At 52.8% G+C, this 26,439-nt stretch overlaps 2 protein-coding genes across 3 annotated transcripts in view; one reads left to right on the forward strand and one right to left on the reverse strand.

Moving 5' to 3' along the window:
- LHPP (phospholysine phosphohistidine inorganic pyrophosphate phosphatase) overlaps positions 1–16,271 on the forward strand; it is a 63,436-nt gene extending 47,165 nt beyond the window's left edge. The window contains exon 7 of the mRNA XM_084289845.1: positions 15,862–16,271. Coding sequence (XP_084145971.1) covers positions 15,862–15,952 — 91 coding nt within the window. The 3' untranslated portion in view covers positions 15,953–16,271. The remainder of the gene's footprint in view (positions 1–15,861) is intronic.
- Positions 16,272–18,370: 2,099 nt separating this feature from the next.
- The window catches only part of FAM53B (family with sequence similarity 53 member B), a 30,627-nt gene continuing 22,558 nt past the window's right edge, over positions 18,371–26,439 (reverse strand). For both annotated transcript variants that reach the window (XM_084290663.1, XM_084290664.1), the window contains one exon: positions 18,371–20,520. In XM_084290663.1, the coding sequence (XP_084146789.1) occupies positions 20,212–20,520 (309 nt within the window). In that variant the 3' untranslated portion in view covers positions 18,371–20,211. The remainder of the gene's footprint in view (positions 20,521–26,439) is intronic.

Below are 26,439 nucleotides of genomic sequence, written 5' to 3' on the forward strand. Positions count from 1 at the left end.
ATCCTTGCGCACGAGCCAAATTTCCAAGCTCAGCCTGGCACGAGTCCAGCAGTGAGGTAGAGATCAGCTCCGGGGGGAGTTATCGGTTTTATTCTTGGCAGCAGTGCTAAAAAGGTCAAGATCATTTTTGTGCCAGTTATCTGAGAGGTCTCTTCCTCCTTCTTTGTGTGCTTACAGAAAGGAGCCAAGTACTCGTTTCAGAGCTGGGGAAACCAGCAGACAGAAAGGCGAGATGACCTACCTGAGGTCATGCACCTGGCTGCTGCCAGATGCAGGGGTTTGTCCTGCATCTCCTCCGGTCCTTCCTAGCTGTTCTCATAGACCCCGATGGCAAAATAATGAATGAAATACTGCTTCGTGCCAGGAAAAGTGAGATTTGGAGCCGCATCAACCTCCAGGTCAGCGTGGCTTGGTGGGAGTGCTGGAGGTAACGACCACCAGTGTCTGTGCATAACTAAACACCAAAAAATAGCACCTGAATTACAGAGCCAGGAACTAGCAGAGAAGAGCCAGAGCCATTAGGTCAGGCTCATCTTCATCTGCCACCAGGCCCAGCCAAAATTTGTGTTATGAGTAGCCATCCCCTATAAATGAGCCCAGCTTTTTTTTTTTTTTCCTATCGAAATGAGTTGTCTTCTGATGTCTCATTTCAAAGAAAGGTACTTGAACATGAATTTTCTTCATATACTGACGAAAACAGATATAGCACATGAGTAAATAAGTGCTGGTGCATGTACGTGTCTGTGTACGGGTGGTTTTGGGGTGATGCTGACATCTGTGCGGTGCATGGTAGGCTGAGACTGACTTTTTAGTCCCTGTTTAAGCCGAGATTGATAGAATTCTCCAACCTGGGCCAAATTTTCCTCAGTTCTCATTTCCTCGTGCATGAGCAATCGCTTTCAAATGTTTCAAACTCAGCAGCAGCTTCCACAGCCTGTGCTGCCTTCAGAGGAAATGCTTCTAATTACTTCGGGCTCAGATGCCAAACGCGTGGCTGCACTAAGCCCGATGGTTAAGGTCTGGTTTGGGGCAGGTCGTGAGCCCGTTCCCAGAGCTGGTGCCTGGGTTGTGCTCCCGGCAGGGACCAGCTTGTGCTGGCTCTGTTTGGGGAAGCACAGATCGGGGATGGCAAAGGACACCCATCCTTTGCTCCAGTGCCTTTGTGTTGCACGAGGGGTGGCTGGCGGCACTGTTTTTCTTCAAGCAGTTAAGTCGTAATAGCAGAAGGATTATTTACTAATAAATTTGTGCACAACAATTTGCATATTTACTAATAAATTTGCACACACACACACAAAAAAAATGAGACTAATCTTGTTTCCATTTCCTGCCGTGGCTACAGGTGATTTTCATGTTGTTTTGTTCTCTGCTCTCTCAGGGTTTTGACTGCTCATTTCTGATGCTGTCTTCAGGCAGGGATTTTACAGCCTAGCGTATTAGGTACGTGTAAGAAATGACTGGCTGAGTAAGAGGTTTCTTGGTTTCAGCCAGAAAAGAAATACTAAAAAGTCTCCAGAAAGTGGTTTTTATGAAAAAAGGCTCACACGTGCCATAAAAGCAACCAGAGGGGTCTCTGAGCGAGACTCAAAAGCACTTGCTGTGCGCAGAAGTGAACTGGGAATGGGCCTTCCTCGCTGCTTTTAGGATTTGTGCTTTAATACACACAAAATACAAGAGCACGTGTGCAGCTGTCAGCTTCTCCTTATGGGTTTAGAGCTCGGTGCAGTCTCGGAGTGTCCTAAAGTTATCAGATCTGGGACTGTGAGGCTGGCACAGAGGCACTGAGACACCACCCAGGTGGGGAGGTGAGGCAGAGCATTGCTCTGCTGCGAAACCGTGAGGAGAGGGCTGTAAAAGCAGCCTGCCTGTGAATTCCAGATGCAAGCCATATGACTGCAAAGCCCGTCCCTTTGTCCTCGTCTAAATCAACTCGATCCCAAGCCCCATTGGCAGCTGCCTGCCCTGGCTGCTGGGCTGTCCCTGTGCTGAAGCACACGCACCTTGTGCCGCGAGGAGAAGGGCTTTTGAGAAAACATTGTGCTGCTGGTGAAGTGTCTGCTCAGGATGAGGTGCCACGGCTAACATACGCATTAAAAAGTGTCCGTGGCCACTGTCCTGCACTGCAGCTGCCTCGTGTTTCCTCCCTTCCAACCTGGAGACAGATGTTAATCTGATCTGAGTGGCTTCTGTCCTATTCCCAGGGAAGGGGAAAAAAAAATAATAAAGAAAAAGGAACCCTGCACTTTTAAAGGTGGGAATTTATTTAACACAGCGGTGCTAAATATATCGGTATCTGCTGGAGCTGCGTTGGTCAGGATATGCTGTTCTAGCAGCACGTCCAGCACAAACAGTGTGGGGTTTTGCTTTGAAGCAGGGAAGTGTCTCCACGTGTGGGGATGGTGGCGTTAGGGGGGCTGGGACGCGGCTCTGTTTTGGGAGCCTGCCTTCCCGTTGCTGGGCCGAGCCTGCCGGAGGCATTCAGACGTGTGTTGTCTTCCAGAGGACGATCGAGTTACACGCCTTGAGCTTTGCCATAGTAGCAGAGGAAGGGAGAGTACAAAGGTTATGGAAAACAAAGCATTAATTTCCTTGACCAGCTGCGTTACAAGCAAAGTGCGCCTTGTTTATACCCGTCTCCCTAAATCAAGGCTGCTCTCCAGCAACGCAGTTAATGAGAACTATTAAACGATTTCGTGATGCACTCATCATCGCCATCTGATACAAACCAGCGCTCCCTCCGAGGACCAGGACTTTCCAATTGCAGCTTTTTATACTCGGGGCAGGAGGGACGGAGGGGGGTGAAACAAAGCCCTCGGCAGCGTCAGGCGTGTTCTGCAAACGTCTCCCCGGGCACATTGTGTCTGGCAGGATTGGTCGTTGCCTTGGACCGAGCTCAGATTCTTTCAGCTCTCCGTTAGGGAGCTGGGCTGGTGACGTGAATGGCCATTTGGGTTTGCAGAATACCCGGCAGATCTCCAGCCCCAGCAGAGCTGGAGCTGGTTGTGGAGCAGAGCCCTGGAAGGACTCCTTTGTTAAGGGCACGCCGGAGCATTAAAATCACGGGGACGGCTAATTTATGTGGGAAGGCTTTAAAGGAAGCAATGGGGAGGGTGCTGCTGCCCAGGGGCTCAACCCTCTCCAAGTGTTTAATTGCTGCGTTGGGCAGCTCCCCTTATCTGATGCCCTCTGTCGCTGTCAGCACCACCAGCGAGGCTCAGGCTTTGTAACAGAGATGTTTATTGTGCCCGAATTTGTGGGAAGCTACTGTCATTTCGTACTTTCGTACTTCTGCAGAGGTGCTGGGCTTGCAGATGGGGACCTCCCCGGGCACCACGCGGTCCCTGGTGGCAGCTCACCAGGCAGAAGGGACCCACAGACATCAGCCGAGGCCTTTCCATGCACGTGGCGTCCCCGGTGCGTGGAGAAATCACCCGAAGTGAGGTCTTCTGCTGAGGAGAGCAGTGCTGGGAAATGCACACACCAAAAAAAAAAACACCCAAGGCAACAAAAACAACAAGAAAACCCCCAAACCCTCAGTACAAGCCGTGCAATGACTTGTGGCCGTGACCACCCAGAAATATCGTGTTCTCCTGAGCCTGCATCGGCTGGGCATGCCCTGGGGATCGCACCGTCGTGGTAGTTGAGTCTCTATCACCATTCCCCTTACAACCCGCAATTTTCACGTCAGTGATTTTCCCCAAAACGTGCACCCTGGGCAGAAAAACACAAGCGGGTTCCCTGCTCCACTTCCCAGACACCAGTTCCTATGAAACGGCTACAAGCCTTTTACTTTCTTCATGCATAAAAAAATAAAATAAAAATACAGACTACGAGCATAGGTCCCCTACAAGAGGCTCCACCAGCGGGGTGTTTGCTTGCGCGGACGGATGCAGTTCTCACCGTGCCATCAGTTTTACAGGAGCTCCCTCCACACACCAAACCCTGAGGGGTTTCCTATCCAAAGCCTGTAAGGAATCTGTCATTTTTGGGGCAGATTTGGGGCTTGGTTTGCACAGAGATGGTTCGGCCAAGCCCTGAGGTGTGTGTGCGTTTGGGGTGGCGCCGAGCAGTGGCTTCACGGAACAGGAAATGAAAAAAAAAAACCTAATCACTGCCGGGAAGTTAATTAGGGGTTGGGTAATTGGGGCCTGCCCTTGCAAAAGGCATCGCACTGTGCTAACAGCAGTGCTGCCAGGCTGTGCTGTGGCAGTGCCGAGGCGCTGCTTTGTGCTGACTGCAGGCTGGGCTTGGTCAGCAAATAATGCTCGGTGACGTTGGGATTGACATCGTTTCGCCATGGTGCTTGCGATGATCTGCTGCGAGCTACCTGATTTACCCCAATTTACTCTGCACAAATGTTAATTAAACATTTTGCGGAGCCTTCCTCATGATACGTTTCCCTGGGATTTCCAGATCTCGCACCTTCTCTGGGCGTTATCTGTTGGGTTAGGCGCAGAGGCACAAAAAGTCTTCACCTGGAGTCCCCATGCTGACCCGTAAAATACTGCTGTAGGGTGCAGGCTGCCACTAGCCAAACACTAAGGAGCTAAAATCAGATTTCAGTGATGTTGGTAAGATAGTTTTAGAAACTGGGAGAAGTCACAGGCTGGATGGAAACGTCTTCCTAAGTCCTACGCAGAAGACAAAACCAAAGCCTGTTGGTAGGATGTGCAACGGCGCCGTCTCCCCGTTTTGCTTTTTTCACCGTAGAAGATCTCAGTTTCAGGTTCCTCCTGCTCAGCCCTGAGAAGCAGTAGCCTGAGCACATCCCGTCCATCCCAGCATAGTCAGGCTGAAACCAAAGGCACTGCTGAGACTGCATGGAGGAGCGTTCATCGCCGAAGCATCGCGGTGCTCCTACAGGCTGGGGAGGGGACCTCCAGAGCCAGAGGATTATCTCGGAGCCCTTGGAGCCGGGACTTGGGCAGAAGCCTTTCAAAGTCGGAGTTTATGGATTGCCTCTGGCAGTTCCCCATCGTTGTGCTTTGTAATTTTAATCTCGCCGCCTCTCCCACACTCCGTGTAACCAGAGCTGAGGCCGGTGGCACAGCAGAGCCGCTCTCCCAAGCCACGTGCCTGCTGTTCCCTCGGGTTTTTCATTCGTTTCCCTTGTTTGTTGTGTAGGATTTTAAGGCTGGCTCATGCTGCCCTGTTTACCATCCTCCCAGTTTTTTCTTTCTCCTTTTTCTCTTCTCTCACATCTAGGGAAGTTATCGATGTTTTCACTTTGTTTTAACTTCAATTTTGTACGTCTCCGTAAGGGGAGGTTTGAGAACGACCTCTCGAAGTGCAATTGAAGTGAAGGGTATGTGGACGGCAGCTGCTCGGTGTGTGGGTTTGAGGATTTGCACAGCCTGTGGATTTTAGCCTCAATTTTGGGAGCTGAATCAATATTTTGTCAGGTCTTGTGGCGGAGGAATGCCTGGGCAATCGGCACGCTCTGTTCGCACTGGGGTTCTTCAGCCTCGCCTGGGCCGGGTTGGTGATATTCCTTGGGATTTGCCCAGTCCTGTGACCCATAAAACTATTTTACATCTGATTTTATAGAGCAAGGAGGCTGGCCGGTGGAATTTTGTTAGGAGCCAGGGCTGGGCTTTGAGGGAGGGGAAGGAAAACACCTTCCCTTGGCTACCTCCCCTCAGCTGTGGTTGTGCTGGGACACGTGCAGAGCTTGGGAGAGCTTTTTAAAAGATATTGGAAATCCCAAGAGGGTGTAGAAAGGAGACACTGATGTGATTTGAAGGTTGGAGGGAATGGGAGACTTAAGGAGCTCGATCTGGTCAGTTTATGGGAAAGGAGATGGGGATTCGATTACCGTGTCCGAGCCCTGTTGTGGGGAGAAGCAGCAGGGAGCCAGAGGGATCCTTAATCGAGTGGGAAAAGGCAAACCAGGGGCCGACACCTGTACTAAGGAAAGGAGAAAAAAGGTTCAGCTGTTTGCAGTGGCTTCCCATCAGTGTGGGAAATGGGAAAATCTCCATTTTCTGGTATCTTCATGCTTTGGGGCAAGGCGTGTTAGCCAAGCACGCGTTACGGGGCTCCACTGAGGGATTCCCCAGGACATTTAATGGCACGCAGTGACACGGGGACACGTGCCAGCACCCACCTCGGGTACCCCTGGCCTCGAGGGGAGGCTGAGCACACAGTGGGGCTGCGAGAAGTGGTCCCCGATGCTGGGGGACCGGCACGTTGCACACCCACCCCACGGGGGAGTTCGAGACCCACATGGCCGTGTGGCTCGTACCGACCTCGCAGAGCCCCTGGACAGAGCTGCACGTGCGGTTTGGGGTCACTCGGTGCAAATAATAATAAAAAAGAAATGGCGAGTGAAAACGTGTGTGGATGTGGGCATTGTTCAGCTGCAAACAAAGAGCGCTGATGGATCCATCAAGGTTCGGTCACTGCAGGGCATCTCTCACCCCTCCAGGCTGGTTACTGAACTCAGGTATAAGACCTGCAGAGGATCCCACACGTAACAAGCTCCTGATCCAGCTCATACCAAATAGGTGAGGGTCTGAAATGTTCGCTGCCTTCTCCAAATGTGCCCATTTCTGTGAACAACTCGGAGCTGCCCCTCTCTTTCCACCCCAGTGAGCGCCTGAAATGGGAGCGAGGTGCAGGAGCAGGTCTGCGAGGAGGCTTTCCGTGAGCTGCAGGTAATAATTTATGGTGGGAAAGCAACAGGCAATTAAACCCCTTACACTGCCGAGCATTAATGTTTGGTGCATTTCCTTTAATGTTTCACTTAATGAAGCTGAAGTCTCGCTCCCTATGATCTACTGAAGTCCTTTCCACGCAAGGGCTTGAGTGGTCTGCTTCAAACACGTCTTTAGTGCACATTTATGCCCACATACCACACACAGCCTCCGTTTCAAGCTGCTGCTTAATTGCAGGCTGGGAAAAAGCAGCACAAAGGATTGATCAGCCCTCCCCTGATCGCTCCGTGCCGTTTGAAAAGGATCGAGTATTTTATTTGTTACTTCAGAGACAAATACCTCCACCCTAAGATGCCTCGCAAGAATTTAGCAATATGTGCCGAGTGTGCGCTCCTCTTGGCTGTTCCACCTCCAGTACAAAGCAAGCCTTTGAAGTATTTGAAGTAGCAGATTTTCTCAAAGGTATCGAGCACGCTATGTAAATAAATTTCATTTCAAGCCAGGTCGGGTTACAGAAGCAACTTGTCCGCAGCTCAAACCAGTATTTTGGGCCTTTCATTCTCCGGAGGATTACTCCTCGCTTGAAACTGATGCAAAGGGAAGAAACTAGTCTCAACAGAGATGCTTAAGATAAAAAAGCAAGAACTGCTGATACCGAGAAGGAGAGGCAGTCGCAAAGCCATTGTTCTCTTCATTTATTTATTTTTCCTGTTTTAAAAAGCGTACAGTCCTTTATTGGGTTAGTATTTAAGGAATGTAGCAAGTTTGGTCCCATCCAGAGAAATATCAGCTAAGCTGGGGAGGTCCAGCAGTGCGAACTGAGCTGCTGCCATACCCCTGGTAGGGCTGGCTTTGGGGCCAGCAGGAGAAATGCAGTTGTGTGCGGGCTTCCCAGTGCTGCTTTGCACAGGACCACATTTTTTTGTCCTTTTATCCTGGCCTTCCCAGGAGCTTGCAGGTGAAAAAGCAATGCTCCTTCATGCAGAAGTTCACTGCCCTTAATCCAGGAGGTGCTGCATGGATCCATCAACAGGTTTGCAGGTATTGGGAAAGAAATTTCCTAGGTAGATAAAGTCTCATCCTCTCAGCACTGCGAAAGTGGAAGGAAAGGTAGGCAGACACTGAGAGCATGCAGCCATCCAGAGAGGAGGTTATGAACATCTCATTTACAGAGTGATGTAAGGACATGAACCAGAACATATTGGGATAACTGTGGCAAAGTTTACTCTTTAAAAGGGGCAGCAGTTTTTGAGAAGCATCCCCACATTGATTTGGAGGGCTGTACGTGCTCAGGATGCTGTGAGCCATGTCAGAAGGGACACATAAGTGTGTGTGGAAGAGGACTATGTGTAAGCAGCACCCAAAACTTGGGCTAAACGCTTCCAGTTAGTTCAAGAAGTTATTTCCCTATGCTGTATCAGTTAAAAGCAGGAACATGTTTAGAGACAGGTGTTTCTGACATCCCTGAGCGCAGTGAGGCTGGATGTTATACTCCTTCCCCAAGTGTAAGCCCCAAGTGCCTGATCCTGCTGGCTCCCAAGCACCTCTCCATCCCTCGGGGTGTCTTTGGGGTGCTCAGAAGCAGGTTTGTGCAGAGATCTCTGAGCGTGGTGCACGCTGTGCCCTCCCTTTGGGGCCATCACCTTCCTGCTCATCCTGTGGTCACCGCTACCGCCTCCTCTCCCAGCCATCACAGCCCAATGAAGCCAGACGCTATTCCAAAGATGTAACCCTACAAAAATGTGCAGGGTGCTGAGCCTTCCCCTTGATCTGTGGGCAGGGACGAGAGAGGTCAGCTCACTCCTCGCTGCAGCTCGCCTCGTCCACACTACGTGATTTTGCAGCCAAAGACCTGGAGCGTGCCTTCATTTTCCAGCTTAAGTGCTTTTTTGGCTTCTCACATGCAGCATGTTTTGGAGCAGTGAGGTGCTGGCTCCTCACACGTGAGCAGTTTGGCTGCTGCTGCCTTGGAGGAGCGACTGCACGCGTGCCGGCCCCGCCGTCTGCAGTTCCTGGGAGCTGCATGGATGTTCTCATGGTTTCGTTCTCGTTTCAGATGAAGGCTGTGAATTAGAGAGCACCATGTGATGAGAAATACTGCTGTCCTGAGGGTAGCTCAGATTCTGGTTTGGTGAGAAGCAGCCCTTTAATGCTTCGTCTGCGAGCGTGTCTCATTCAGAGGGTTATATTATCGGTACAACTTAGATTTAATGCTTGCATTTCTCCAAACCTAATTCCAGATCTTAAATCGAGACTTCTTTCTCTTGCAATCCGCAAAGCTCGTCTCTTGCACGCACCTGGATCTGCCAGGTTCGGTGTCTTTAATCCCCCTGCGATGCTCTGCAAACGCGGGAGCCAGCGTTTTACACCTTTAAGAGGGATTGTGCGAACAATGTGTTAAAGGAAAGCAGTGAAATGTTCTCCTAGGCGCAGGTCTTTAAAAGCACCTAACACAGCAAGACGCTGAGCCTCCAATTCAGCCCCTGCAATCGTTCATTCCCACCCCTGTGTGACATTAGGTTCCTTTACTGGCGGAGGCACCGGTTGCGTTTCAGACTCACATCTGCTCGTGTGTGTGCACAAGGAGCTGTTTGTGTCCACATTCTTTCTTTGGGGGCGTTTAAAATGATTTTCTACCGAATTGAGTAAGGTCACTTGGCAGAGCCGCTCGGGTCATCAATAATTAAACCGAGCAGGCAAAGCCGAGTCTCCCGGTGCTTGCAAACACCCCGTTGGGCCGTGTCCTTTGGCAGAGCAGGGGCAGCGCCGCGATTTTCTCAGCAAGCAGCAAACCTTCCCTTTACTTTTGAGGGGGAGAGGGAGACCTGCTTTTATTGCAAACATCTGTGCAGTGCTTGTACTGGGGCACGAGCTGCGCCCCCATGCAGTGCCCGATCCCACAGCTCACTGCTTTTTGGTGCCCCTTTGTACAACTGCAGAGATGCTCCGGTGAAGGCAGTGGAGTTAAACTCAGCAGTAAATCTCTGCTTCCATTCACTGCACCCCGGAGATGTCACCGCCGGGGACGGGTGCACAAGCTGCAGTCATTGAGGGTTTGTGGAGTCACTCAAGTGGTAGGAGAAGGTGGTTTTATATATTGCTTCGGCTGTATATGTCCTATCCAGCCCATACGAAGTCTTTCAAAACTTTTAATCTCCAAAGCTCGTAATCTTGCACGTTCACATGTGCTGTGTTTCCTGAGAGAGCAAATAAATAGGGGGGGGTGGGTGGGGGAACACGGCTGCCTCCGTCATCCGCTTCCTCGCTGTGTACTCCGAGGCTGGTTGGTGCGGTGCATTGTACAGGAGTGCCAGGGGACTGGGGTTATTCAAGGGATGATTTACAACTGCTGTGTGTAGAGGTCGTGCCTGTAAAGAGAAATATTGGTAAGAGTCGTGCTGACCAAAGCTCAGTGCAGTGCCCGCTGGCAGCCTCCACTCTGTGGTCTGTCCTGGTCACCTCTGCTCCTCTTACCTCTTCTTCTCAGCATCCCTCAGGTAAAGGTGTTCAGGCGCCACCCCAGATCTTCTACCCCGGCATCTCTGCCTGTCCTCAGCTGCCCAGGGGGAGAAATGATGGTGCTGATCAGAAACAAACAAATTGCCACGACACTTCGAATTACATTTTCAGCACGTGTACATTGGGGAAGTACGAGTGTTCCCACCACAAAGTGCACGGACATGCAGAAAATAAAAAACAACACCTGGGTCATGTTTCCTAGCGTTAGCCAAGCTTTTTATTTATTTAATTTTTTGCAGGAAGATAACTCCCTATCCACTCCATCTCGGTATTTCCCCGAGTGTCGAGGTGCATCGCCTGAAGTGCTGTACCTAAGCCGGTTCCTTCTGTCGGGTTGAAGCTGCAGCAGTTGAACTTAAAAGGGACCAATTAAGAGGCAAGCCCACAGACTTCCCTCAGATGTTAGCGAACAATTTGGCTGGTAATTTCTACCTGTTTGTGGATGCTTGAATTTAAACGAGTTGCAATTAAAGACAATTAGCTTTGTGCACTCTTCTGGGAGGCAAGAGAAGAGCGGTGGAGGTTGCTGGATGTCTCTGGCTGGGCTTTGCTCTCCTGGAGCTCCTTGGCTCCATGGGTTATGGTCAGGGCTTTTTGTTGAAGGTGCCCACCTCTACGTGGAAAATTGTCATCCCAAAAGGAAGGTGTTAGCTGCTTCTTGAAGTCATTGCAGCAGGTCTCCAAAATTAGGATTTCAATTAGAAAATCTTCTCTTTCTGTTCTGGGAGACATCTGGGTGTGACATGAGATACGAGGGTCGAGGCACAGAGTTCGCTCAAGTTTTAGGACCTGATCCAGCACTGGACGCATTTAATCAGGTGCCTTTGTGGCAGGTTTGTCTCATCATAGCGTCAGGAAACGTGCTGTACGGACATTCATCAGCTGCTCGGTGGTGTGCTGTCAGTCATCGTGATTTATCTGGATGTTCGGTGCTGAGCTGATTAAATTGCTTGTTCAGTGAAAGCGAGACTTTCACTCGCAGCCCTGGCTGAAGTTATTGCATCTGTCCAAAGAGACCAGCAGAGGTTAACAGTGTCTGTTTACATTCCTCATAAAGAAAATCTTGTTAAACTCTGGCTCACATATTTTACGGCCGTGGTAAGAGCCCCCGAAGAATACATTGTCAGGAGGAATGGTTTTAATCTTTTTTTTATCTAATTTTATGCAGCGGGAGCGTACTCTGCTTAATTGGGGAGTTAGCAGGAATTCGGTGTTGTGACACAAAGAGATCCCTTGTACAAACACAGGGAGATTTGGGGGGATGATTTCTTGCTGGCTCTCACAGAAAGCTGTGCTGCTGGAAAGGTCAGCGATCGTGGGACATGCAGTGTTACAGATCAGGTTTGCCAAATGACTGCAGCTCTGTACGCTGGAATGCGAGCTCATTTGTCTCTTTCAAATTAACTTCTGTGCCTTGCTTTGGCCCTGCCTGCTGTTTTTCCTACCCATCCCTATTCTTAAAGAACTATGCAAAAGCTAATTTTAGTCCGCGATACTGATCGTGCGTTGATCGATTCCCAGCTGCTCGTCTCCAAAGTCAAGTTCCTGCAGGTCTCGGGTGGATCTGAGCGGTGTAGCTGCTTCCACCCCTGTGGCCGTGACCGTCCATGTCAGCCCCCTCCGTTGAGACTTTCATCCTCTAAACCTCTCCAATGTCGTCCATGCCGTAATCCAAAAGGATCGGTCCCCACATCCCTGCTCTCTTTGGCATGTCTTTGTGGAGCTTCATTCTCTTTCCAGACTCCTAGGAGCTCTCGCAAAGGGACACGCAGGCCAGATCCCTCCATCCATCACAGGCACTCCGTTATATATCCGTTATATCTCCGTTATATCTCTGTTATATCTCCGTTATATCTCCGTTATATCTCCGTTATATCTCCGTTACATCTCCGTTATACCACCGCAGCTGCTACAGGGCACAGAAGATGACAGAGCAGGTCGGGGCAATTCAAGACCATCCTGATAGCTGCTGGGCCTGCACAGGGCAGCTAGCTTGTCCGAGCAGACCTGTCCAAGTGGAAATGTCACCCAGCCAGTCAGCAAACCTTCTTCTTCTTGCAGAAGCTGATCTTTCACTGCCTCTTTGGACCTGGGAGGTGGTTTTGGGCTTCACCAGGAGGAAGCCATCTCTACCTGCTAGCCCGTAGCCCTGATACCCTGCTAGAGCTTTTCGTACCAAGTGGCCGAGTGAAGAGTTAAAATCGCTGAGCCAGCTTTCTGCAGCAGCCTGCTCCTGCTGTTCCCTTGATGTCTGGCATGGAAGCATTGATCTGAACTAACCAGTTTAGTATGGGCGGAGGATCTGGCTCCGAGCACATGGGGCTATAGATAGCTGCTGAGCTTCTGCAGCACTGACAGTGACAAATGGTCCTGGGGAGAGGAGGGTGTTCAGTGCCTGGATGGACATGAGGAACTGCCAAGTCTCAAGACCTCTTTCCATGTTGCACCATGCTAAAGATACTTTGATCTTTCGTGTGTTGTAGTGTACTGATCATTTTGGGCTTCATTTTCTGTGTAAGAATGTATTCTGCCTTTCTCTGTGCTCAGAGGAGCAGGCACGGATTGTGTGTCCCCAAATCCCACAGATTTGGTTCATGACAGTGCTCCCCTGTCACATTGTCACCTCTGGGTGCAGGGGGTGACGGTGTCCTACCTGCAGCACCTCTGGTACCATGAGGGTTTGGTCAGGCAGGTGGCACTACAGGCCCCCCAGGTTGGGTGTCTGACCATGGTGAGGAGACAGAAAGCTCCTCACCAGGCCTCAGCAGAGGTCTTCTCTGGAAAAAGAGGAAAGAGGCTGCCTCAAAGTCCTGAAACTGCCCTGTCACAGTAGGTTTTCTCTCTGTGGCTTGAGAATAGGATGACCACACAGCCCTGACCAGAGGAACCACGCCGGATTTCGGGCAGTGCCCGTGCTAGGCCGCTTCTTTCCCTGACTATCTCCTCCACCAGCAGGGTGGCCGCAGAGGGGCCGTGCAGAAATCCACTGCCAAAAATTCATTTCACAGCCAGAGCAGGGGCCGTCATGGCCAGCCCGGGCTGCAAAACGTCCCACGTGTGTGTGCCCAGGCCGTGGTGCTGAACCGCCCCGAGGAGCCCAGGCTTCCCCGAGGAGAGGGTTTCCCAAGGCTGTAGCTGATTTTTCACAAGGCAGTTTGTGCGCTGGCCAAGATTGCTGACAGCTCAATATCCAGCTCGAGATTATAATTTTCTGTCAGTTTGATTTATGTTCTTCTCCGCAACCGGAGTCCTGTGTAAAACGAAACCAGAAGGAGTTTATCTCCAAGTTAGCTCGATCTGAGTTTATTCTTCAATTTCCCTAGCAGATGAATCATTCTTTTAGGTTCTTGTGTTTCTGGGATATGAAAGAGGACAGTGCTCAACGATAACCTTCACCGTCAGTTTTGCCACCTGCCGTTGCGATGCCTGCTCTAGCACAGCTTTTCATAAAGGCAAAATAAAAAATTATCACTGAACGAGGAACCAAGCTGAAGGCAGGAGGGCAAGATCTGCTCTTGGTGAAGTTCCTGCCTGGCCCTGACCTGTGAGGCCCATCCAGGCCCAGGGGGTTTCTCATCACAGCCCTCTGCTGCCCCATTTCTGACAGGCCCCAGGTTCATTTGGCCACTTGTGTCTCAGTGTTAGTGCTTGGGGGTTATTGCTTGCAGGGTCCTTTTGACCCTTTTCCCCTTTTTGGGGAAAAAAACAATGTTTCTTGGCTATGTGTTGGAGCTGTGAGTTACAAAGCGCTCTGCAAGACAAAGGCCGTGGCCACAAGGATCAGCGCTGAGAGAAAGACCAGCTCCTCGGCTCGGCCTCAGGAGAGGCAGGAGAGCGGGGAAGTTTGTTTTTGGGGCTGTAACGTAGAAGAGCAGGCATCAATTTAGGTATATAGAGGTACATATTAGGTATGTCTGAGGAATAACAGGGGTGCAGCGGGTGGCAATGCAGCTCACGTCTGGAGCAGGATGCTGCTGGGCTGGCTGCAGCCCTCCAAGGTGGCCACGATGTGCCTAACACCAGGAATGCCTGCAAGTTTCTTGGCCTGAATCCACAGCGAACTTGTCAGAAGTGTTGTAGCACCTGAGCCTGACGTCCCAGCTCGCTCTGTTCAGGTCCATGTACCCACACCCAGCCCTTCCACAGCACACCAGCATATGCAGCACGTCTCCTCTCCTCGCTCGCCAGCATTTAGAAGCTGAGCTCCAGGTGGATTTTGGCATCGTTAGCACAGAAACCAACTGCAAAGCCCCGGTAATAGATCAAAGAGTGCAGTGTCACCGACAATTTTTTGAAGCTTTCCTTTCAAGCACATCTTAAAATTTCCTCTTAACATATAAGCAAGGAAAGAAACATTTTTCAGTGTGTAGAATGAGAAGTTTTGTTCACTATTTGTTTTTTGGATCCCCACTCAAATTAGAGGATTATTGCCAAGAATTGAGTATTTTACCATGTCCAAAATTTCTGTATTCATAAAAGACTCTTGGTTAAATCAGGGAGTGAGCAATAATTGGCACATGAAACTTGTGCATGTACTGGATTTTTACTCTGTTTATATTTTAAGGTTTTTCTCCATTGCATTTTATAACTTGCTTTACTTTCTGCGATACAAATTCTTCTTTGGTTGTAAAAAAAATTAAAAATCATCATAATTACTGCTCATATTGCACCCTAGACTCGTAACAAGATAGAACTTGGGGAATTAAATAAAGACCCGTGGCATAACCTTCCACCTTTTAAATAAAATGTTTTCCCAGCAGCCGGCACCAAAATCTGTGTCGGATGCCACTACGTAGGTGACACAAAGAAGCCTGGCCAGCAGGGGCTTTTCTCGTTCCTAGCTGTAACTTCCCAGCAAACAAAATCTGGAGCAGCGTGGGCTCCCGAGAGAGGCTCTGCCTTTGTGAGGAGCTCGTGGAGGCAGGAATGAGGAGCGCAGCTGAGAAATGAGCAGAAGGGAAACAGCCCTGGGGAGCTTTAGTGCTGGAACTGCAGAAATAGCTTGGTACTTGTACAGACAAGTGCTCAACAAATTCTGCAGATCGTAAATAATAATAATAATAATAATCATCTCTCTGCTCCCATGCATCCGATGGGAAACGTGTCTTCCTCGCTGAGAAAGCGGCCCTTGCTAAATAAAGTTTTGCCCTTTACAGGAACCAAGAGAGATAGGAGCTGGACACGAGGGCTCTCCTCTCTTTCCCAGAGGAAAGCCATTAAGCATATAAAATGCATATGGTTTCTGTTCAGCAGCTGCTGGCTTTCTCAGCCCCAGAGCCAGAAGAGGGCCATGAGGTCTGGAAGAGCTGACGGGGCTGTTGCTGCCTCCTGTGTCCTCTCCTCTCCCGGCCAAATCATTAAATGGGACGGAGCCTCCGTGCCCACAGCCACTGGTATCTGAAATTGTTGCAAATGTGGCTTCAAGCTGCTCCGCTTTGGGGTTGTGATTTGCATGGCAGTGTGAGTCTGACCCCTTTTGTGGCCACAGAGGGAACCACCACCACTAGGCTGACAGGAAGGTGGTGATCCTGCAACGTTCAACCCCAGCTGAGCCTTCCCGTTCATTAAAACTGCGTTCAGACCTCTCACGTTTCTGGGTCAGAAGTGAATTCTTCTTTTCCTTACCTATTTCAGAGAAACAGGCGGGGAGTCTGCCCTCTCTCACTTGTCCCTTCTGTCTCCGCAGGCCTTGTGATGAAAACCACCCACAGGTGAAGCCCGACGCCTACGTGAACAACCTGGCCGAGGCGGTCGACGTTATCCTCAGCCAGCTGTAGCAGCGGCGCGGTGGCAGAGTTATAGGATCGAGGACATGGAGCACATCACGCTGCCACCAGCTCTGTGCCTTTTGGGGTGCCTGAGGCGGGGTGAGGATGTCCTTGAGGGTGGGGGAGATGAACATGGTGCCAGCGCGCTCCCACAGAGGTACGGGCATCACAAATCCCTGCTGTGGGAGCGCTCCAGGCACGTTCAGCAGGCTGGCAGTGGGTTTCTGCCCCGATTATAGCCGCTGTCTGGGTTAGAGAGCAGGAATTCAGTAATGCTGTGACAAACCATGGAATAATTGTGTCCTCGTGTCAGTAATAAACGCAGTCCTGTGAAGCTAGCCCTGGTGGTACTGTGTTCAGTTGGCTCAGCGCCGGCAGGGGTTTCTAGGGGACCTGAGATGCTTTCCTAGGAACAAGCTGGCACGCAGCACCTCACCGGCGACGACATGGGGCTGATGGCTTTTCCTTCCCTTCAGAGGAACCTGGCAGGCAGACACAGGTTTCAGCAGGACGCAGGTTTCCTGCCTTCTCCTGCTCCAATCCTGGTCGGCACTGACCCACACTCAGCTCCAGACACATCCTGCACCAGCACCGTGTGCCCACGGGGCACCTGCACCCCCAGCTCGGCCACGTCTCGGCGTGCCCGAGGGGCTGTGCCACTGAGCAGTGATGCCCGGGGATTTGTTTCTCCCTCGCCCGACAGTTTTGCAGCCTGCCTGCTCGCACCCGCACGCTTTGCACCTGGCAAGAAGGGGCGGGGGCTCAAAATGGGGAGAGGAATTCAAGATTTGGGATGGCTTCCTTGCACCCTTTGCGCCCGTGGGTGCCTGGTCCACCTTTGCGGGTCACCCTTTTAGGGGCAGAAGTCCCCCGTCAGCCCTGCACCCCCTTGGTTCTCAGCCTTTGTGCTGTGGAGTGGAAAGGAATGAGGCCGCTGGAATTTTAACCTGCTTCAGGCCTCCCCTGGGACCTCTGTGCGTAATTGTGCGTGCGTGTGCACACATCCACATCGCTTGGGCAGCCTGCTCTGGCTGCGCTCGGCTCCTGCTTTTGGGGTTTGCGAGGAGGTGAATGGCAATTCCTGCCGTGTTTCCGACCGTCTGAGCAGCTTGAGACAGCCCCAGGTGCTGAAGGACCCCGAAATGTTGCTCTGTGTTTCTGGAGGAGCCTGAGAGCTGCGGCCGGGCGCGTTGGAGATGCTCATCCTCCGCGCTGCACCCCATGGGGACAGAAGGGGACAGTGGGCTAGGAATTAATTATAATAAAGTGAACTGCATCTGGGAAAATGACCTTAGCGCAGTCCTTCGGGCTGTTTTTGTAGCTTTCATCCTCCGTGCAGAGGTTCAGCCAAAGTCTACAGCACCATGTGCGTCCACGCACACGTGAAGGGGGTCTTAAAGCCCGGTCCAACATCAGGGTGGTGATGGGGCACTGGGCATTTTATCCTGTAATTCTTCCTTTTTATTCCGTTATGCTAAGCCTGTGGCTTCAATCGGATTAAATTTAGGCAGATAAACATCCTGCCGTCTGTCCCGAGCCTTTTTACGTGGTTTGCTCCCTGAAGGAAGCGTGGCCCTACAAAGGGAGTTACTGCGCACGAAGGCTGGAGGTGGCTCTTGCCCTATTTCCCCGGGGAGTTCCCCACGTGCCTTTACCCTGCTGCATCCCCTGTTTTGGGATGCACAGCACCACAAAACGTCCATTTTTGGGGTCTAACTTGGGGCAGGGACATCCATACCTGGCACTGACCCCCCGAGAGAGCTCCCCACCCCGGCTGTGGGAGCACAGAGAGAGGCGAGACGCCGGCCGGGGGTTATTGAACCAGGAAGCTTTATTTACACAGTAAAAGTAACAAGCAATTTCCTGAGACTGAGCTGCTCTAGTGCAATCAAGTCATGGAGAGGGTACAAATCAGCAGTCTTCTCGCCCGCCCGGGGAGAGGGCAGCCTGCAACGGCGGGGGCACCTTTGGCAGCCCCTCCCCGGGGGCACGCACAGCCCTCCGCGCTTGTGCAAGTGACAGGGAGGCTTTGCTACTACAGGTCAGAGCTTCAGAAGGCTTCGTTTTATTATTTTTTTTTACTTTTTTTTTGGCCATCCTCTTCTTTCGGATTTCTTGAACATCAAAACCATAAACGCCGTCAAAGCACTGCTACAATCCTCTAATGTCCCACGTCAGTCCGTTATCCTGTGCGGCCAGGAGCCTTAAACAATGCACTTGAAACACGACTTCATTGGCCAAATAGGCTATGCTATAACATGGAAAATTACAATCTATGTTACAAACACTTCTTTTTGTCTTTTTTTTTTTATTCTTTTAAGACGTAATCTTTCACAGAACAGGCTCAAAGAGCTGCATCTGCACACACCCAGCAAGCTCCCCGCGTGTGTTACCGGTGCTAGGAATTTTCCCGTTAAAATCCTGTGGGTTTTCTTTTTTTTTTGTTGTTTTTTTTTTGCAGGAATCGCATTGATCAAACCTTATTGCTGCTGCTAAAGCTTGTCGTCGCCCTGAAACGGCTGCTGTGCGGGTTGGGCCGTGCCCTTCGCGAGTCCCCGAATATCTTCCCGAAATATCTTCCCGATACCGAGCCTGTGAGCTACCTAGCAAAGACTAAGGTCAGGTGTCTGCATATTAGTTAAAAAAAATCACATTCTGGCAGGCGGCAGGGATTTGCCGCAGGGGTTCCCAAAGCATCTGTGTGAGGGGTGAAGTCCTTTAAAAACCCGAAGCAGCCCCCCTTTTCAGCTGGTGCGCGGAGAGGCTCTCGCCTGGCTTGCAGCACGTGGCGAGGAGCAGCCGAGCTGCCAGCTGTACAATCAGCGGGACGTCCCCTGGATCTGAGGCACATACTATATTATATTTGATACTTTTCGCTATTTTATTTATATATATATAAATCCACACGTCTTTTTTTTTTTTTTTAACCTCTAAAGAGAGAGAGAGGAAAAAAAAAAAAAAAGATAAAAACTTCTTTTTTTTAAAAGTAAGGCTTTCTTAAACTGAAAACGAGTACATGAGCTCATACAGCACCGACAAGGGAACATCCAGCCCGCAAACCGAGGCGAGCTGCAGCCTCGCGTGCCCGGGGTAAGGCCACGACTCAGCGGGGAAGCGTCTTTAGTAAGGCAAAGGGGTTGTGCTGCATGTAAACTGGGTGCTACGGCTGCGTCGAGCACGGCTGGGCAGGTCCCTTTGGTCACCCTCCCAACGCCCGGGGGGGAGCACGGCACGGGGAGCAGCCCTTGGGGAGGAGAAGGAGCCCTTGTGAGTTACAGTCCCCGGTGTGCATAGGCAAGAGCGCGCCCCGGGTCCCACGGGAGGCAGGATCGCCACGGTGTGGTGCTGGACACGATGGGCAGCCACGGCTCTGGGGCATTTTCGGGTTTGGTCGGTAGGGATCTGGCTGAGGAGGTGCCCAAGGCCACCCTGAAGCCAGGACGGTGTCGGTCGGGGTGGGGTGGGGACAGCCAGGATGTCCTAACAGCTCAAAGTGAGCCAGGAGGTCCTAACAGCGACGCTTTAAGGAGCTGGAGGGTTCCCCGAAATGAAAAAGATCCCCCCAAAAATTAAAAAAAATAAAAAAATAAAAAATAAAATTGGTGTCCTGCTAAAGCTGTCAGCTGATTTTCCCGAGGAGTGTCTGTCGCACACACGGCACGGTCGCCACTTTGTCTGTGCTTCCAAAAGGCACAGGGAGAGGGAAAGCTTTCAGTGCTGCTACCTGAAATTTCAGCATTTTGGCAGCCTCCTGTCGCCAAGTAATCCCACGGCACCGGGCACGGACACACCTCACGGGTGCGCTACCCCTGAGGGTCCCAGGGGGTGAGAAAAAAAAGCACGGCAGGAAGGCTGCTGGGGCGGCGGGGGTGAGGCAGCCTGCGAGCTCCTCGTCGGGAAAATTAAAAAAAAAATAATAAAAATAATAAAAAAAAAAATCCAGCTCTTCCCATCATTAAATTTCAGCCGGCGCAGAGCCCAGCAGAGAGAGCTGCGAGTGTCCTGCACATCTCCACACCTCACCCCAAAAGCCCAGTGGGCGCTCGCTGATAGCTGGCTACAGTAGTTAGAAGGGATTTCAAGATTTACACACACACACACACACACGCCGTTGCTCTAAAATACCTGATGAAATTTTGGCAAAGCTGCTTCGACCCCCTCCGGCTGGCGGCAGGAGGCCGCCGAGCCCGGGGGAGAGCGTCGGGGCGCCCCGCCGGCCACCCCACAACTGAAGGGCCCCCTCAGCGTGAGGGCCGTCCCCTCGCCCTTCAGTTGTTCTCGATCTGCTCGATGTCCAGCTCTCCGCCCAGCTGGAAGGGGCTCTCGGCGCCCGCCCCGCCGCCTCGCCAGGGCTCCGTGTCCTCCTCCTTCCCTCCGCCCTCGTCCTCGGCCGCCCCGCAGTCGGACTCCTCGCAGGAGAGCTCGTCCCGGCTCCCCCGGCGCCCCGAGCCCCGCGAGGGCGGCTCCGGCACCGGGGTGCAGGCGGGGGTCCTGCCCGGCATCACCTCCACGGGGCCGGGGAGCCGCTGGGCGCCGTCCTCCGCCGGGGTGCTGAGGCTGTTGAAGGCCTGGCGGTTCTGCGGGAGCAAGGGGAGAGAGAGAGGAGGGTGAGACGGGTGCAGGAAGGGACCCCAAAAGGATCCTCTAGGCTGAGCGAAGCACCGCGGTGAAACAGGTCGTAGCGGAAGATGAGGCAGGGACTGGCCAAATTTTGGACTTTTCCAGACCCTGAGCATGAGCTGCCTCCCCGGAGGCTTCCCGCAGAGAGCCGCAGGCTGGGCAACGGCCAAGCCGCCGCAGCCGGAGGAGGCCCGAGGCCACAAGAGGCGTTTTCGAGGCACTTAGAGAGAAACCTGCGAGCGTGTTTCCAGAAGTGATGTGGGCACTTCAAAGCCCAGGGCTCCTGAAAGTCAACAGCGCGCTCCCGAGTGCAAATCCCGTTCACAAATAAAGCCCTGGCGCTTCCCGAAGCTCGTTTCTTCCCTCTGCCAACCCGGTGCTGGCACTGCCCCGTGCCCCGTCCAGAGGAGGTGGGCACAAAGGGCAGCCACAGACCCCAAGGACCACACGCAGGGACCCAGACACCCCGCTGGGTTCTGAAAAACCACCCAAAGACACAACTGAGACATTTTTGACCGCCCGAAATGAGCCGCCGAGCTGCCTACCCCAGGTTTTAGTCGGGATTTGGGGGGGCAGGAGCTGCAGGAACTGCTCCACCCCCCCACATCCATCCTTTTCCGTAGGTTTTGGAGCAGGTTTCCATCTTTTTTTCCTTCCCTCTGCCCGTGCGCCCAGCAGGCTGAATGCTGGCAGCCCCGAGAGCGAGAGAGCTGGCGAAATTCCTCGGGAACGCTCCTTCGTGAAACCCTTCCCCTCATCAAATAACCCACTGTGAGTTTTCCCCCGACACGCGTCTCCCTCAAGCAAGGTGACCCCGCTGCCTGCGCTAGGATAAATATTAGCACACCCGCGAGCCCCGCGGTGAAACGCTTGGGGATGGCTTTTGCGCCACCCCTTTTTATTTTATTATCCTTTTTTTTTCCACCCCTGCCAGGTCATTGCCGCGATTTTCCCCGCGGAGGTGCGACCCTAGGAGCTGTCAGTGATCCCAAGCCCTACCTGCCCGCCCGCCACCACCTCCCGTCAGCACGCTGGGCTCTGCAATTTCTGCAAAAAGCTGGGAAGGACCCGCAGGGAGCCACACAGGGCTCGCCGAGTGTCCCCATCCCGGCCACCTCACGCTTTATCCCCAGGCCGATCTCTCCCCGGGGCTGGTTTTAGGGTTTTTTGCCTCCCCCCGAGGCTGAGCGCTGCCAGGCCCCGCTTCCAAAACCAACAGCGGCGCCGGGGGCTGCGGGGCTGACACCCGGGCTGTGGGTGATGGATGAAGTGCCGGGGAAGGCACGGCCGAAATACCTGAGGAGGGAAAACACAGGAGGCAGTTATAGGGGAGACGAAATGCAAACGGAGCCCTGGACGCCTGCTGCGGGGCCGGAGCTGGGTTATAGGTTGGGGAAGAGGCCCGGGTGCTGGGTCAGGAGTCTCAAACCCACCCACGTTTTTTTTTTTTCCGTGGGTATCTATCGAGGCATTGAGCTGCCGGCGGGCACGGCTCCAGCTCCAGGGTGCTGCTGAGCTCACGGCAAGGGGAAGAAGAGGAGGAACATTTCCATCCCGGATAGCCGGGGCCCCCCTTTGGGTATTTCTGACCCCAAAATCATGTGCAGGTCCCCAGCAGTGACTCGGAGCAGGCACCCACCTCCCCGTGCTGCCAAACAAGTCCTGGGGACCCGGCCAGCCAGGGGAGGGCTCACCCCTTAACAAAAAGAAATATTTACACGGCCCTGATCCTAATTTTACAATAGGAACTCCGGTTCCACTCGCAGTTTTACTCTCGTCTCCGGAGCTCTGGAGCTGCCCCAACCGTAGTGAGGATTTTTTGTGGGTTTCCATCGATTCAAAAGGAAAAAGGCGCTGCGAGAGCCCTCGGCAGGAATCCCCCTGGTGCCGCACAGCCCCAGGGAAACGCAGAAGAGGCACAACCCCAAAAGCCAGGAGGCAGAAAGCAGGAGGGGAGATGCACGAAATCGGCGAGCGGCGGCGCTCGGCGGGGCTCCTCCGTCCCACCCGTGCCCGGCATCCCGCACGCTCGGCTCGGTGTCCATTCAGGATGATAATTGGAGGAAATCCTCGTTTCCTGCCAAGAACGAATATTTTCCCTCACAGACACCAACCAGTAGAGAAACGCGCTCACTCGGGGTGCTGCACAGATTCCCTTCGTGCCCCGCTTGCCATGCCCACGGCCCCGTCCCCGCAGGGCAGAGCGGGGATCCCGCAGCTCAGGGCTTTGCCCCTAAAGGGCTCCGTGGTGGGAACCCGCTAAAAATCCTCACTGAAGTCAGGGCTGGTAAAGCTGCAGGAGCTGGAGCAGCTTATCTCTGGGGGAGTTCAGGGATGCTGCCAGTCCAACTTGTCCCAGGTTGGGGTGAGACGTCAATAATATGGATTTCTTTCGGTAAAAACATGTTTTGAGTGTTTCAGCCCTATTCCTTTTCATATTATTTGCACCATGTGCAGCACAGAAGCGCTATTATTGTACTACAGTGGTCTCGCTTCGTACCCTTAATTATAAAGCAAGACATTATGGAAATTAAAAGCAAACTTCCAAACCTCTCCTTGAATTTCCCTGACAAAAAGCTTTCTATGGGACTTGTCATTCCCCTGAGAGCCCACCGCAGTGGAAACCTGCTCCAGCCGAGCGTTCCCACCCGACTTCTCCTGCTTTAACTCAGGTGGGGTGCCCCCACGTGTCCTTGTGCCGAAGGACACAAGGATGCTCCAGCAGAAGCACCCGCAGCCCACGTTGGAGGGGCCAGGGAGGAGGATGTGCCAAAGGGGATCCTGCGGCCGCAGGGCCAGGAAACATCTGCGCGAGGGTACACGGACGCGGGAGCGACCGGCGAGCTGCCCTGGGCTGCCAGCCCCCTCGCTCGCAGAAAAGGAAGCTGTGGAAAATGGCTCGAGAAAGCAGAACGCGTTCCAAATGAGTCAACGGCGCTTTGTCCAGGGCTATATTTTGCACAGTCACGTCCCGTCGAGGCGGCGTTTGCCAAAAAATCAGTGAAATGGAGCAAAACTGAAGAGGAGGACGACGGGCTCGTTTCTGTTCCTGGCACGGCCCCGAGAGTCCTTTCCCCGGCTGGAGCTGCCGCAGCTGCACGGCGCACAGTGCATTGATGGCACGGCCAAGGTTTTCCTGAGCTGCTGAAAACCTTCAGGACCGTGGTGGTGGGGAAAACCCTTCGAGCATCTTCCCAGGAAGATGGAGCAGGCTGGGACCTTGCTGCAGAGGGGACCCGTGACGCCTGGGGGCCCTTTTTCTGCACTGGGACTTGACACCGAGCACCACGTGCGGCGATTTACAGCTCGCAGTCAGCATGTGGCAATTTGCTGTCGTTGGCACCATAATAAAAAGCCACACATCAATAACGCCCTCAAAGAGCTGAGCAAATAATTTATCCGCGAGGCAGGCAGCAGCCCCACGAAGTTCGTGGTTGTCAGAAACGTGGAAGCGGATGGCAAGCCCAGCGATCCTTTGCTTGTGTTTTTTTGTGTGTTGTTTTTTTATTTATTTATTTATTTATTTCGGTGTTTTTCTTTTCAAGCAGCACACACAGCCGCTTTTGGCTGCCACCGTGGAGTCTGTCAGTGCGTCGGGGATCTGGCAGGAGCCGCTGAGGAAGTGCCGCACGGCCTGGCCTGCGTGCCAAGGCAGCCAGGAGAACAGACACGGATTAAAATAAGCGTGGCTGGAGCTCCCAGCCCCACGCACAGCCTGGCCCTTCGTGGGGACAACGGGGATGGTGGCCTCCCTGAGCACGGGAGCTTTCATTATTGCAAATCCTTTCACCAAAAGTTGCTTTTTTTTTAACGCGACCACCTCTCTGCTGGCTTCTGCTGCAAAGACTTCAGCAAGCAGGAGCTCAAGATGGGTCATGTAACGTGTTGGGCTCGGTAAGAAAATGGTACCTGAGGTCAAAGCCGGCATCTGCAGGTGCTGCTGGGGTCTCGGACCCCGTCCTGAGCACAAAAGTCTCCAGGAAGACTTGAGAGGCTTCAGGAGCAACCTGTGCCTAGGGATGAACGTGTGGTAGAAAAGCTGCTCTTGAGGTCTGCACACAACATGAGCCCGGACACCGGGGGTTAAAGCAGCCATGTGATGCATCAGATGCACGTCTTCGGGACACAATCGGACCCTGTGTCCGTTCCAGACAGACACTGCCAAGCTCTGTTTGCGTTTCCAGCCCCGTCCTCTCACGTGAGTGCACACAAGGCCCAACGCCTGACCCTACAGCCCCATGCCGGGGATGGAGCCAGCAGCGGGGACAGGGACGGGCTGCATGGGGCAGTGGGACACAGCCCTAAAACCATCAGGGTGCTGCAGGAGGCTCCAGTGTGTGCTACAACATCGACCTCATGGCAGCAGCGCCCACGTCCCCGAACGCTGCCCGCTTCTGCTTCCACAGCAGACCTCGTTTTCCGTCAGTTCTCCTCAGTGAGTCACAAATTCATAATTGAAGCAGATGGGACTATTTCTACCGTAAAATCAAAACAATGTATGTCATCGCATGCCATGTCATGCTATGAAAAGCTCCGTCACGCCACTAAGACAGAAGCCCGCTGCCATAAATCACCCCCTGCGAGCGGCTTCTTGCAGCACCCTGCCCGAAATGGCCGCCAGCAGGCCGCAAGCACTTTGACTTTCACACTAAAACCCTTGGACTAGGCCCACCTAGAGCATAAAGGTGTTTGTTTTTAGCACAAAGATAAAGGAGAAATCTGCAGCAAAGCGCCCGACCAGCCACAGAAACACCTCAGGGTGAGGCTGCCCATGAGGCGAGGGCAGCAGCATGGGCGGACGGCCCCAACCTAGCCTGACAGCAGGATGGGGAGGGGAAAGCTCACAAGCACCCTTATGAACCTAATCAATACTTTTTATTTTTAAAACTATGTATCTTTTTAAACTAAAAGACAAAAATACAGTGGCGACAGGACCCCATGGCAGTGTGTGTAGCGGCCTCCGAGGCCCTGTGCCCCTCCAAGCCGCGTCGCTCACGTTTGATCCCGAACCCACGCTCGGCTCCAGCCCTTTTTCCCACAAGCAACCTTTGCAGTCTCCCGTTTGTGTTTATTTAAAAAACACTGGGGCTCGGAAGCTGGAAGCTCTCCCCGAAGTTACATCAGTAGCCAGCTATTTCCTGGGATACGGCCGGCATTCAAGGCCTCCATTTTTTTTGCCCGTCCTACCTTTGGGCAACACTCGCCGCTGGCTCGAGTGGGCGCTGAGGCGGCCGGCCCCACGCTGCCAGCGGGCCACAAAGCTGCCAAAATTCACTCAGAAAACCTCCCGGGGAAGTGTAGAGGGGTTTCACCCCTCAAGGGAAGAGCGGGGTGGATGGGGAAGAAAGGAGAGGACGGTGCAGGACAAATTGGTTCTCCCACCCTACAGCTTAAAATACTTCCTGAGGCAGCAGCAAGGCCAGCCCGAAGAATTGCTGGTTGCTGGGCTCTTTATTTCAGCTTTGGGAGCATACAAGCTCCTTCACGTACTGATCCTCACTGAAACATGCCCTTTCTCTTGAGTTTTTTGGGGAAAAAGGGCAGGGGCAGCCTGCCCCCAGCCAGCAGGGACATTACACGCCCCGCTCTGAATTTCCAGCCCAGGCTGAAGCCCACTTTAATCCTAAAAATTGCAAGAAGCACCTGGCCACGCTTCAGGAGGTCTCTCGTGTGATTACCAGTGCCAATGTCTCCATCCCTGCGTGTCCGTCAGAGGACAGCGAAGCCACCCCATGAATGGCACCGTCTGTCCGCAGAGCCTGTGAGCGCCATGAACAGCCCCATTGTGTGCACCCACCCCACAACAGGCAGCTCTCGGGCACAAAGTCCTTCCCACAGCCCTTCCTTCTGAAGGATTTCATCCTCGTCACCTTCCC

The sequence above is a fragment of the Netta rufina genome (genome assembly GCF_964035555.1).
Source record: "Netta rufina genome assembly, chromosome: 7".
Lineage (NCBI taxonomy): Eukaryota > Metazoa > Chordata > Aves > Anseriformes > Anatidae > Netta > Netta rufina.